The sequence below is a fragment of the Stegostoma tigrinum genome, chromosome 1 (assembly GCF_030684315.1).
Source record: "Stegostoma tigrinum isolate sSteTig4 chromosome 1, sSteTig4.hap1, whole genome shotgun sequence".
Classification (NCBI taxonomy): domain Eukaryota; kingdom Metazoa; phylum Chordata; class Chondrichthyes; order Orectolobiformes; family Stegostomatidae; genus Stegostoma; species Stegostoma tigrinum.
In genome coordinates, this window is record NC_081354.1 from 132,914,241 (window position 1) to 132,927,658 (window position 13,418).

The following is a 13,418-nucleotide window of genomic DNA, read 5'->3' on the forward strand; positions in this document are numbered from 1 at the left end:
AGTGTTCATCTGAATACTACTTCAAATGGCAACTGGTCCCACCCTTTCTGACAGTAAGTTCCGAATTCCCACTGTTACGGATCAGACCAGACCAAAACCCCTCAAAACATGCCAAGGAGACCTGAACTTTTTCTTATTTTAAAGGCAAGTGCCAGGCATTGCATTCTGGATGCAATTAGATTGGTCACACTACCAGATTTGAAGCAAAACATAATTTATTCATATGCTATTGTTAAAATACAAACAAAAGAAAGGATAGGAATAACAACACTATTGGAAAATTTAACAATGATCGATTCTTTAATTACTAAACAGCAAATGTTCTAACATAGTAACATCCTATAAACACACCCTTAGCCAAGGCAAATTCAGTAAAATAGATTAACTCGCACACAATTCTAGCATCAGGAAGAGGACCCCATCTTTTAGCTGTAACAGAAGGAGGAATAGGAGCTTCCACATCCAGCTTCAAAACCACAGCAACTGCTGAAAGCGAAAACTAAAAATCCTGGTTCTGTGGGAGCTTGACCCCACCTATTCCAACTGCTTCTATTGTCCCATCTTGTACGAGAAAGAACTCTAAGGCCTCACAAGCTGTTTACTTTATTGTCTTTGGGCAGACCACTCGATGCCTCTGTTTCAACCCCTCGTCATAAAAAGACAGGACAAAATACACCCTGTAAAGCCATAGTAGCATTGCATCCACCATCCTCTGGGTGAAAAAAAATTTCAAGTCCCCCCTTAAACCTTCTGCCCTTGTTCTTAAATCTGTTCTCTGGTTATTGATCACTTCACTAAGGGGAAAACATTCTTTCTACATCCCTCATAAAGTTATACACCCCATTCAGATTCCCCATCAGCTTCCTCTGCTGTAAGGAAAGCATTCCCAGACTAACTCATCTATTTTCAGACCAATGTCAGGCAACATCCTGGTGAATTCCCTCCGTGCTCTGCTTAGGGAACATGCAATTTCATTATAATGTGGCAATTAGAACTGAACTCAGGACTCCAGCTATGGCCTATCTATGATCTCGTACAGCTCCATTATAAACTTCTTGCTGTTGTATTCAATGCCGACTAATGAAGGCAAGTATCTGTAGCCACCTTTTTAACCATCTTATCTACCTTTTTTTGGTTGCCTTCAAGGATCTATGGATGTTCACACTAATGTCTCTGATCCTCTGTACTTCCTAGTGTCCTACAATTCCATTGCCTTGTTAATGCTCCCAAAATGTATCACCTCTCGCTTCTCAAGTTTACATTCCATTTGCCATTGTTTTGCCTATCTGATCAGCCCATCTATAACAGCCTCAAGTCAAAGGCTTTCCTCCTCACTATTTACTACACCAGTTCTGTCATCTGCAAGCTTACTGATCAAACTCCTGTATGCCTGTCTAGATCATGAATGTAAACACTGATGTATATACCCTCAAAAGGGAAATATTGGGCAAATGAAGCCAGAGCTCACTTGGTGACAAAAAAACGTAGAAATTGAGACAAAGAAGAAAAAAATCTGTTTATGGTGGATCGAAAGTAGAAAATATAATTGATCCAGTATGAATTTCGAAGGTTTCAGAATGGTGGAAAAGCAAATAAGAGAAGTAAGAAGGAAGCATGAAAAAAGACTAGTGGCCAACATAGAAAGGGATTTCCCCAAAGCCTTCTATAGGCATATAGATAGTAAATGGCTGGTAGAAGGAGGATTAGGCTTATAGGGACCAAAAAGGGATTTATGCATGGAAGTACAGAACATAACTGAGGACTTAAGTTAATATGTTGCACTCATCTCTACCAAGGAATAACATGCTGCTGACGCAACAGTGAAACAGGAGGTAGTTTATGTACTGCCTAGGCTGCCTGTAAGTAATTTTTTTTCTTTTTATATTCGTTCACAGGATGAGGGCATCACTGGTTAGATCTGCATTTATTGCCTGTCTTTGCCTGGCCTGGCCTGGCCTGTCTAAGACTCCAGACCCCAGCAATGTGGTTGATATTTAACTGCCCACTGGACAGTTAGGTGTGGGCAATAATGTTAGCCAAGCAAGAGACACCCTTATTGAAAGAACATGTAAACAAATTTAACACTCTTTTTATTTGTGAGCAAGGTGCTTATCTTGGCTTGTTTTTTAAGACATTAGTGTGCCCTTAGCATTCCGTCCTGGACATTGAACTTCAGGAAAGAAGTAAAGACATTAGAGTGCAGACAGGATTCTGTTGAATAGTTCCAAGAATGAGGAGCTTCAGTCATGTGGACAGATTGGAGAATGTTGGGACTTTTTTCCATGGACAAGAGAAGGCTGAGAGAAAACCAGATGGAGGTGTTCAAAATAATGATGGTTCTGGATGGACTGGATAAGGACGAAATATTCTCTATCATGTCACAGTTGAAACCTGTGGTACAGATTTACTTTAATTGGTAAGAAGAGTAAATGTGACATGAGGAAAAACTTTTTCATGCAGCAAGTGGAGTTAAGGTCTGGAATACATTGTGAGAGTGGAAATTGAAGCTTTCAAAAATGAGTTGGGCTAATTTTGGAAAAGGGAGAAATGTAGCATTAAGGGAGAAGCCAAGAGAATGGCATAACTGAATTGTTTATTCAGGGAGCTGGCGCAGACATAATGGGCCAACTGGCCTTCTGTGCTGTAACATTGTTGTCAAATTTCTGGAAATCCCTCCTTAACCGCATTGTGGATCTGTCTACAAGTGGACGGCAGTGGTTCAAGAAGGCAGCCTGCCACTACTTTGGACAATGAAGGATATGCCCAGCCAATAATGCCCATGTTTTATGTATGAATATTTTGAAAAAAAAATTCTAGTTAAATTACATTCGCCTACAATGTCCCCTCCTTCTGGTCTGAAGACTGGCATGATGTAGAAAAACTTGCCCAAGCTACTTTTAACCACAGATATTTAAATAACTCCACAGAGGCGAGTATCCAAAAATCAACACACCCTTTATTTACATGTGTAGAGTCCTTGACACTGATCCAGCTCCCTCAGAGCCAGCTTTCAGAGGAAACAGAATCTCTGACACTCCTGTTCTTCTTTATCAGCCAGGGTTTCTTGTTTTGAAACAGATTAACAGCCCCAGTCAGGCAACTCATATTCTATGATGTACACCTGGCTAACCTAATTACAATCACTACAGATATCTTGTTAGATGTTGTGCATTAAAAATAACATTTGGAAGGTGTAAATGACACTACAAATTAACCTGGAATTGTCTGAACCATTTGTAATTTTTCCTAATATACTTAATAACTCTTGTTAAGCTACTTCTGTCTGGAAAACCATGTCACCACTCATAGAGCAGAAAATGCTTTCTTTTTTGTCTTGCTCCAATGGATTATCAAACTAAAACAATATTAAAGATTTCTCATGATTCATTATTTATTGCTAATTTAAGGGAAATCAGTGTGTGTACTGCTAATATTCACCGTGGCCACAAGTATTTAATTTACTTTAAAATCGTGTATCCATGGAGAGAGAGCTCGTTATTCTGGCTGGTATTGCCAACAATTTATGGCACCTTTTTAAAATCCAAGACCTAAAGAGATGTTTGAAACGTTTTGAGGAAGGAACTTGAGTTTGGAGCAAGTTGAGCCATGATGGTTAATTGAGGGATGATTAAAAATCCAGAAATGCACAAGAATCCAGAATTAAGGAACACAGATCTTTGAAGGTCATAGGGTTGAAGGACGCTGTTGAAATAGGGAGATACAAGGGCATGAAAAAAATTGAATTGAAAACAAAGTCGAAAATTTACTAAGTATTGTTTTTTCCTTAGCAGGAGTCAATGCAGGTAAAGTGTATTCAGATCCAGGCAGCAAAAAAAAAGCAATCAGTTGAGGGCCGTTAGAGTCATAGAGATGGATGGCACAGAAATAGACCCTTCAGTCTAACTCGTCTATACTGACCAGATATCCCAAATTAATCTAGTCCCAATTGCTAGCATTTGGCCCATATCCTTCTAAACTCTTCCAATTCACGTACCTATCCAAATGCCTTTTAAATATTATAATTGTGCTCGCCTCCACCACATTTTTCACAGCTTATTCCATATCTGCACCATCCGTGTGGAAAAAGTTGCCCCTTGGGTCGCTTTTATATCCTTCCCGTCTCTCCTTTAAACCTATGCCTTCTAGTTTTGGACTCTGAAATCTTGGGAATAAACCTAGACTATTCAGCCCATGCATAACCTTAATGATTTTATAAACCTCTGTAAGATCACCCCTCGGCCTCCGATGCCCCAGGGAAAATAGCCCCAAGCCTATTCAACCACTCCCTCAGCTCAAACCCTGGCAACACCCTTGTAAATTCGTTCTGAACCCTTTCAAGTTTAACAACATCTCTCTTTCTCACATCAGAGACCACAATTGAATGCAGTGTTCCAAAAGTGGATTAACCAATATCTGTACAGCTGCAACATAACTCCCGACTCCTGTACTCAATGCAGTGACAAATAAAGACACACGTACCAAACTCCTCTTCCACTACCCTGTCTACCTACAACTCCTTTTGCAAGGAATAATGAACTTGCACTCCAAGGTCTCTTTGTTCGGCAACACTCCCCAAGAACCTTACCAACAAGTGTATAAGTCCTGCCCTGATTTGTCTTTCCGAAATGCAGCACCACACGTTTATCTAAATTAAACTCCATCTGCCACTCCTTGGCTCACTTGTCTATCTGATCAAGGTCCCATTGTACTCTTGAGGTAACCTCCTTTTGCTGTCCACTACACCTCCAATTATGATGTCATCTGCAAACTTACTAACCATACTTCCTATAGTTGCATCCAAATCATTCATGTAAACGACAAAAAATGTAGACCCAGCACTGATCCTTGCAGCACACTGCTGGTCACAGGCCTCCAATCTGAAAAGCAACCCTGTACCACTACCCTCTGTCTTACACCTTCGAGTCAGTTCAGTATCCAAATACCTCATTCTGTCTGTATTCCATGTGTTCTAACCTTGTTAACCAGCCTACCATGCAGAACCATGTTGAATGCCTTACTGAAGTCCATATTGACAACATCTACTGCTCTGGCTTCATCAATCCAATTTGTCACTTCAAAAAAATACGCAATCAAGTACGACACAATTTCCCACACACAAAGCCACATTGACTGCCCCTAATCAGTCCTTGCCTTTCCAATTACAGGTAGATCCTATCCCTCAGAATTCCCTCTAACAAGTTACCCACCACTCACATTAGGCTCACTGGTCTGTAGTTCCCTGGCTTGCCCTTTCCAGCTTCCTTAAATAATGGCACCACGTTAGCCAGTCTCCAGTCTTCTGGCACCTCACCTGTGTCTATCAATGATACAAGTATCTCAGCAAAGGGTCTGAAAATCACTTGCCTAGCTTCCCACAAAGTTCTAGGGTACACCTGATCTAGTCCCAGGGATTTAGCCACCTTTTGTGCATTTTAAGACATCCAGCACCTCTTCCTCTGTAATGTGGACATTTTTCAAGATATCGTTGTTTATTCCCTCAAGCTCTCTAGTTTCAATATCCTTTCCGACAATAAACGCTAATATAAAGAACTCATTTAGCATCTTCCCCATCTCCTGCAGTCCCACACATAGCTGGCCTTGCTGATCTTTAAAGGGGCCCTATTCTCTCCCTAGCTACTTTTTTGTCCTTGATGTATTTGTAGAAATCCTTTGATTCTACGTAACCCTATTTGCCAAAGCGATCTCATGTCTCCCTTTACGCCCAAAGTGATTTTGTGACTGCCTTTTGCCCTCTTAATTTCCCTCTCCAACAGATGCCTTGACACTCTGGCAGTCCCAGTCTATGTTTGGAAAGTTAAATTCCCCTACCGTTACCACCCTATTATTTTTGCAGATAAGTGAGATCTCCTTACAAATTTGTTTCTCAATTTCCTGCTGATGATTTGATGGTGGATTTATAATACAATCCTAATAAGGTGACCATCCCTTCCTTATTTGGATGGAACTGAAAAGTAATTTCCTTGGACGTAGTCCCAGGAGTATCCTCCCTAAGTACAGCCATAATGGTATCCTTAATCAAAAATGCCACTGCCCTCTCCTCTCTTGCCCCCCTTTCTATCCTTCCCAAAGCATCTATACCCTGGAACATTAAGCTACCAGTCCCGTCCATCCCCAAGCCATCATTCTGTAATAGGTATGGTGTCTCAGTCCCATGTTCCCAACCATGCCTTGAGTTCACCTGCCTTACCTGTCAGCCCTGTTGCATTGACATAATGTTTAATTTAGTTTTGTTTAGTTTCAGTTTAATTTAATTAATTAGTTTAATTTCAGTTTAATTTATTAGTCCTATCTCATTCTCTGCATTGCTCCTACCTGCCTTGTCTATTTGACTTGCTCATTTTCTCAATAACACCAGCCTCAGACTGACCCTTCTGTCACGGTCTCTCTGGGTCCCAGCAAATGTTCCCCCACCACTCCTTTTAAATCCTCCTCACTGACTGTAGCAAATCTCCCCACCAGTATACAAAGAACAAAGAAAATTACAGTACAGGAAGAGGCCCTTTGGTCCTCCAAGCCTGCAATGACATGCTGCCTGTCACAACTAAAACCCTGTACCCTTCCGGGAACTGTATCCCTCTATTCCCATCCTAGTCATATATTTTTCAAGACGCCCTTTATAAGCCACTATCCTATCTGCTTCCACTGCTTTCCCCGGCAGCGAGTTCCAGACACCCACCACCCTCTGTTTAAAAAAATCTTGCCTTGTATGTCACCTTTTACACCTTGCCCCTCACACCTTAAACTCATGGCCCCTGGGAAAACGCTTCTGACTGTCCACTCTGTCTATGCCCTTCATAATCTTGGAGATGTCTATCAGGTTGCCCCTCAACTCTCTCATTCCAGTGAGAACAACCCAAGTTTCTCCAGCCTCTCCTCCATAGCTAATGCCCTCCATACCAGGTGACATCCTGGTAAATCTTTTCTATACCCACTCTAAAGCCACCACATCCTTCTGGTCATGTGGTGACCAGAATTGAACACATTCCAAATGCAGCCTAACAAGGTTCTATAAAGCTGTAACATTACCTGCCAATTTTTAAACTCAATGCCCCAGCCAATGAAGGCAAGTATGCCATATGCCTTGTTCACTACCTTTTTCCACCTGCCATTTTCAGTGACCTGTGTCCCTCTGCCTATCAGTACTCTCAAGGATTCTGCCATTTACTGGATGTTTTCCATCTGGATTAGACCTTCCAAAATGCATTTCCTCACATTTTTCCAGATTAGATTCTATCTGCCATCTCTCTGTCCAAGGCACCAACCAATCTATATCCAGCTGTATCCTTTGACGGTCCTCATTGTTATCTCCAATTCCACCAACCTTTGTGTCATTGGCAAATTTACTAATCAGACCAGTTATATTCTCCTACAAAACATTTATATTACAAACAGCAAAGGTCCCAACACTGATCCCCGAGGATCAGTCACAGCCCTTCGTTCATGAAATACACCCTTTCACTACTACCCTCTATCTTCTATGACCAAGCCAGTTTTTTTTAATCTATCTCACAAGCTCACCTCTGACCCCGTACAACTTCACCTTCTGTCTCAGCCTGCCACGAAGAACCTTGTCAAAGGCCATGTCGACAACATCCACTGCCCTACCCTCATCTTCATCACTTCCTCAACTCAACCAAGTTGGAGTGACATGACTTCCCCTCCACAAACCCATTTTGCCTGTCACTAATATGCCCATGAGTTCCAGGCGGAAGTAAATCCTGTCTCGAAGAATCCTCTCCAGTAATTTCCCTACTACTGACATAAGGCTCCCCAGCCTGTAATTAGCTTGATTATCCTTGCCACCCTTCTTAAACAAAGGAACAAAATTAGCTATTCTCCAATTCTCTGGGACCTTCCCTTTTTAGCCAATGAGGATACAAAGATTTCCCTCAAGGCCCCAGCAATTTCCTCCCTTGCGCCTCTCAAAATTCTGGGGTATATCCCATCAGGCCCTGAGGAGCTAATTGTCTACCTTAATGTTTTTCGAGACCCTCTTCCCTTTTGAACTCAACATGCCCCAAACTATCTACACACCCTTCCCCAGACTCCTCATCCACCAAGTTCTTCTCTATGGTGAATACTGATGCAAAGTACTCATTTAACACCTCACCCAGTTCCTCTGGCTCCAAACACAAATTCCCTTCCCTGTCCTTGAGTGGGCCAACCCTCTGCCTGGCTCCCCTCTTGCTTTTTATATATGGATAAAAAGCCTTGGGATTTTCCTTAATCCTGTTGGCCAGTGACTTTTCATGACCCCATTTAGCCGTCTTGACTCCTTGCTTAAGTTTCTTCCGACTTTCCTTTCTTCCACCCTTCATGTCTTCCCAGCCTCCTAGCCTTGATAAATGCTTCTTTTCTTTTTGATTAAGCTCATAATATCTATCATTATTCAAGGTTCCCTAAACTTGCCATACTTGTCCTTCATCCTTACAGGAACATGCTGGTCCTGAGTTCCCAACAGCTAACACTTGAAAGCCTCCCACATACCATTTGTTGACTTGCCCTCAAACATCTGCCTCCAATCTATATTCTTCAGTTCCTGCCTAATGTTGTAATTAGCCTTCCCCCCAGTTTAGCACAGTTCCAATTCAGGTGTAACCTGTCCTCATGCAGGTCATTTCTACGCCAGAAGAGATTGCAATGGTCCAAAAATGCATATCCTTCTCCCTGCAGCTCGTCAGCCACACATTCATCGGCTCTATCCTCCTATCCCTACTGTCATACTGGGAGTGATCTGTGTATTTCCACTCTTGAGGACCTACTTTTTAAACTTGCTGCCTAGTTTCTGGTGTACTTTTGTCTTTCTCACTTCCTATGTCGTTGGTTCCAACATGTACTCTCCTGGTTTCTCTCCCTTTTGAGAATTCTTTGCATCCTCTGCAAGACATCTTTGACCCTGGCACCGAGGAGGCAGTGCACCATTCTGATGCCTCGTTACTGGCTGCAGAAACAGCCGTTTCTCCAGCTGGATGATGGAGAGAGGGCAATGGGCCAGGATGATGTGGTGACTTATGTCAAAGACTACCTGTAGTTTAATGAGCTATAGTTTTCCATTGTCACAGTCACACAGGAGTTCATCAGTGACTTTAAGGACTGCTTAAATTACTTTGACGCCACCGATCTGCCATGATTCCATTGAATGATGAAAGGAGCTAAAAAGCCGCCTTCTGTTTCTACGTTCCTACTACACCATGGAAACAGAGTCTCTTTTCAAGAGTTCAAGTATGGAACTTTGGGAAAAAGAGGCACAGATTTGGCAGGCAGTAACAAGGACTTTGAAGAGTGAAAATAAGTTGGGAGGGTATATTGCAAGAATGAAGGAGTCAGTTTTGTTTTGAGTGGGGGATGGCAGGTTTTAGAAGGGTATTAATACCAGAAAAGAGATTATTAGCTCATACTAAACTACATTTTTGTACCACACCATTTCATATGCTAGTTTTACTTTAGTATTAATAATGTTGTTTACGATTTACATAGATGAGTTGGAGTTGGAGTTGGAAACCCAGTGCAGAATGTCAAAGCGTGAGGTGGCACTAAGATGAGTGGGAGAGCAAAGTGTGCAGAAGACCCCAAAGTCTGCAGAGGCATATAAATGGGTTAAGTGAATGGGCAAGAGTCAGGTATATGAAGGGCAATGTTGGTGAATGTGCAGTCCTCCATTTTGCTAGGAATGTCAGCAAAATGCACTATTATTCAAATGGTGAAAAATTGCAGCATGCGGCTGTGTAGAGGGACTTCGGTGTCCTTGTGCATAAATCACAAAATGTTGCTTGCAGATGCAGCACGCGGTTAAAAAGGCAAATGGAATGGGATACTTTATTTCCAGAGAAAAGAATTTTAAAAACACGGATGTTATTGTGCAGCTGTGTAGGGTGCTGATGATGTCCCATCTGGAGTATTGTGTACAGTTTTAGTCTCCTTACTTGAAAAAGGATGTACTGGTACTGGAGGGGGTGCAGAGGACGTTCAGTAGATTGGTTCCAGAACTGAGAGGGTTGGCTTATGAGAACACACTGAGTAGACCGGGGATGATATTCATTGTAATGTAGAAGAATTGTCAGTGGGGAGCTCTTACAGAAACATCTATTCCTTTCATGGTTTTATATCAGATAGAAGCAGAGAGGTTGTTCCCACTGGATGGTGAAACTAGAACTGGGGTGAGGCATAACCTCAAAATAAGGGGGCGCAGATTTAGGACTGAGTTGAAGAGGAACTTCTTTACCTAAAAGGTTGCGAATCTATGGAATTCCCTGACCAGTTAAGGCTACCTCAAGATTTTTGAACAATGAAGGTATTAGGGATTATGGTGAGTTGTCAGTAAGTGGAGCTGAGTCCATGAAAAGATCAGCCGTGATCTTAATGGATTGCAGAGCAGGCTGGAGGGGCCAGACGCCCTACTCCTGCTCCTACTTGTGTTATGTTTAATTATATTACATTGAATTCTAATTGTATCTTATTTTGCTTGTATACAGTCATAAATTACTCTCCGCATCTGAAATTCTAAATACTGCTTTCTTTCTCTTTCCCAATTCCTTGCGTTTCAGAGGGGATGGTCAAATGAAATGAAATCCCTGATATTTTCTTTATAAGCAACAAGTAACCATTTACTTATCTAACAGTAAACAAGTGAACAGAACCACTAACAAACCAAAGAATTCCCGTTCAACTACTAACTATTCCTGAATAAAACAAAATTCTAAAGGTATGCTGTTCCAATAAAGAATCTTATATACACCAAGTACTAGGAAAACTAAACTAAACCTTTTGCAAATTAAAACTCAAAAATTACTGCTAGGATAAGTCTTCTAGAATGTTCCTTGTCTTCTCTGCTGTTCTCGAGTCAGCAACACCTATCTCCGTCAAATTCTTATGTTCGAAATATTGGCTAAGAGTGCCGTGGTACCTTTATTTGGTGGTTATTTTGAGAGCTTCAAGATTTTTGTGAGAGCCAGTGACTTTCTCTCTCATTAGAGCTGATGGCTGTAGAGCACTGTTCTCTTAACAGATGGCAGTTACTTTCACACTGATTTACAAACACCCTCTTCTTTTATACCCTTGATGACCAATTAATTTCTTAGAACAGGATTGTTCCGAAGTTTTCAATGCCATCAGATTTAAATGTAATTGGGTTTCGGTGGCTCGGGTCTGGTTTAAATTAATTGGCTAAGTTCAAAAACCCATTGTGTAAAAATGCTGCTTTGCCTGCTAACAGTGTAGCTGTTCTAATACAATGTTTCAATTTCAAGAACTCTTTGTGCATCTGCTACCTGCAGACTTATTTGTTTTTCTCGGCTTAGATTAAAAAAAACACGGTGTGAAGCTGGATGAACATAGCAGGCCAAGCAGCGTCAGAGGAGCAGGAAAGTTGACGTTTCGGGTCGAGACCCAAGGATCTCGACCCGAAACGTCAACTTTCCTGCTCCTCTGATGCTGCTTGGCCTGCTGTGTTCATCGAGCTTCACACTGTGTTATCTCAGATTCTCCAGCATTGGCAGTTCCTACTATCTCTGGAAAAACGTCATCTTTTTAAAGGGACCACACGTTCATCCCCACCCCCGCACCCATCATTTTATAAACAAATTCTGACATCCTACCTTCCAATCCACAAATACTACACCCAACTTCACAACAGTTTTGTCCCTCAGATAAAAGCTTGACAGAGTTTTACGTGAGAGATAATGGGTTTGTTAACTGGCATACATGATAGGTTCAGCAGTTTTTTTTGCTGTCAGACTTTGTTCATGAGATCAATTGTAAACATCAATCTGACAAACTTAAGTGCTATATTTCATTGCTTTTGGTGTTGATTTTAAATTATTACTGTAACAATTGCTGTTTCCTTTACAGACCTTATTCAACCCAAATAAAACTGTGGTGAAGATGTTTTTAGTGACCTACGACTTCAGCGATATGCCACCAAACCATATTACACTTTTGCGCCACAGAATATTTCTAGTACCAGTGGAAGAAAATGAAGGGACACATGAAAATATGGAAAATTCAGAAGTTAAGAAAAAAATACTATGTTATCTGATTCATTTGAGGTACGTGGTTTCTGAAACTATTGCACATCTCTCTACAACCAGTAATGTTGCATTGTTTTATTTCTAATAATTAATAGATTTGAAAATAACTTAGTTTTTGGCTGAGATTTTTGAAATGTTTGGTTTTTAGGTTACCCTGGATTTTCAATGTAAATTTTACTGTGAACAGAATAAGGCGGGTATTGTGCAAAATTTACACCCAAATCTTTGTCCATTCCTAACTGCTAGCTGCACACATGCAAAATACAGCAGTAATTGTAGTGATTATTATTTGAGTTCAAATTATCAGACCCTGCCAGAGCTAAGATTCAGCAAACTCCACACCAATGATGATTCAAAATAAGACTTCTGTAGAATCTCTGAGTGAACTTTAGTGGCAGCAATGTTGGTCTTGCTCACTGGTTGAGAACCAGTGACAGCCCACCTCACCTTTCCATAGCAGGCATATCATTATCATGAAACAATCAGGCACTACCTAGGTCATGTAGGAACTCTCATCGAATGAAGGCCCTTGTGGAGCAGAAGTCCTGTCCCTAACAGCTTCCAATTAGAAACCATTTTTGCGAAACATACATGTAGTTTTGCAAAATATAAAATCATTTGCATACACATTACTAAATTAATTTAAAAACAACTAATGGATCTTTAACAGAATTTTTCCCAATGAACTGCAGAATAGTACGGCACAAGAAACCATTCCCAGTCTTGCATCAGAGGATTTGTTCGTTCTACTTGGTAACTGAGAGCTCCCTGCATTTCAATGTTCAATGCTGAAGCAACTGCTCTTTTGGAACTCAGTCCCAGCAAGGGAGCGAACAGCCCCATCTATCTAACCCTCCAGCCACAAAGTGTTGGTTGATTCTGTAGATTGTGCGTTCACCCATCTTGGAACATGAAGCCATCAAAACACGATGGATGTAAGTTGTCCTTGATCCCAAAGAATTGTTAAGTGGGGTACTAAATCAGGTTTATCAGAAGGGTCCAGATTGAAACAGGATTTTTTTTTTCTTTATTCATACATTTCACGTGGACTTCGTTGGCGAAGGCAACATTTCTTGTCCATTGCTAGTTGCTCTGGAACTGAGTGGTCTGTTAAGCCATTTCAAAGGGCAGTAAGAGGCAGCCATATTGTTGAGAATCACATGTCGGCCAGACTGATAAGGAAGTCATATTTCCTTCTCTAATGAAGGAGATAGTTTTTATAACCATCATCAATGACTTGTTTGTTTCATGGTCATCATAACTGAGAAATAGCTTTCAATTCCAGAATAATTAATCAAATTTCAAGTCCACCAGTTAAAATTGCAAGGCTCAAACTCTGTCCCAAGTCTGGGTCTCTGGATTGCTAGTCCA

The 13,418-nt window shown here is 41.1% G+C and overlaps 1 protein-coding gene across 11 annotated transcripts in view; it reads left to right on the forward strand.

Annotated features, from left to right (window-relative positions):
* Positions 1-13,418, forward strand: part of LOC125458468 (atos homolog protein B) — a 203,212-nt gene that overhangs the window by 186,393 nt on the left and 3,401 nt on the right. For all 11 annotated transcript variants that reach the window (XM_059648730.1, XM_048543777.2, XM_048543785.2 and 8 more), the window contains one exon: positions 11,869-12,065. In XM_059648730.1, the coding sequence (XP_059504713.1) occupies positions 11,869-12,065 (197 nt within the window). The remainder of the gene's footprint in view (positions 1-11,868; positions 12,066-13,418) is intronic.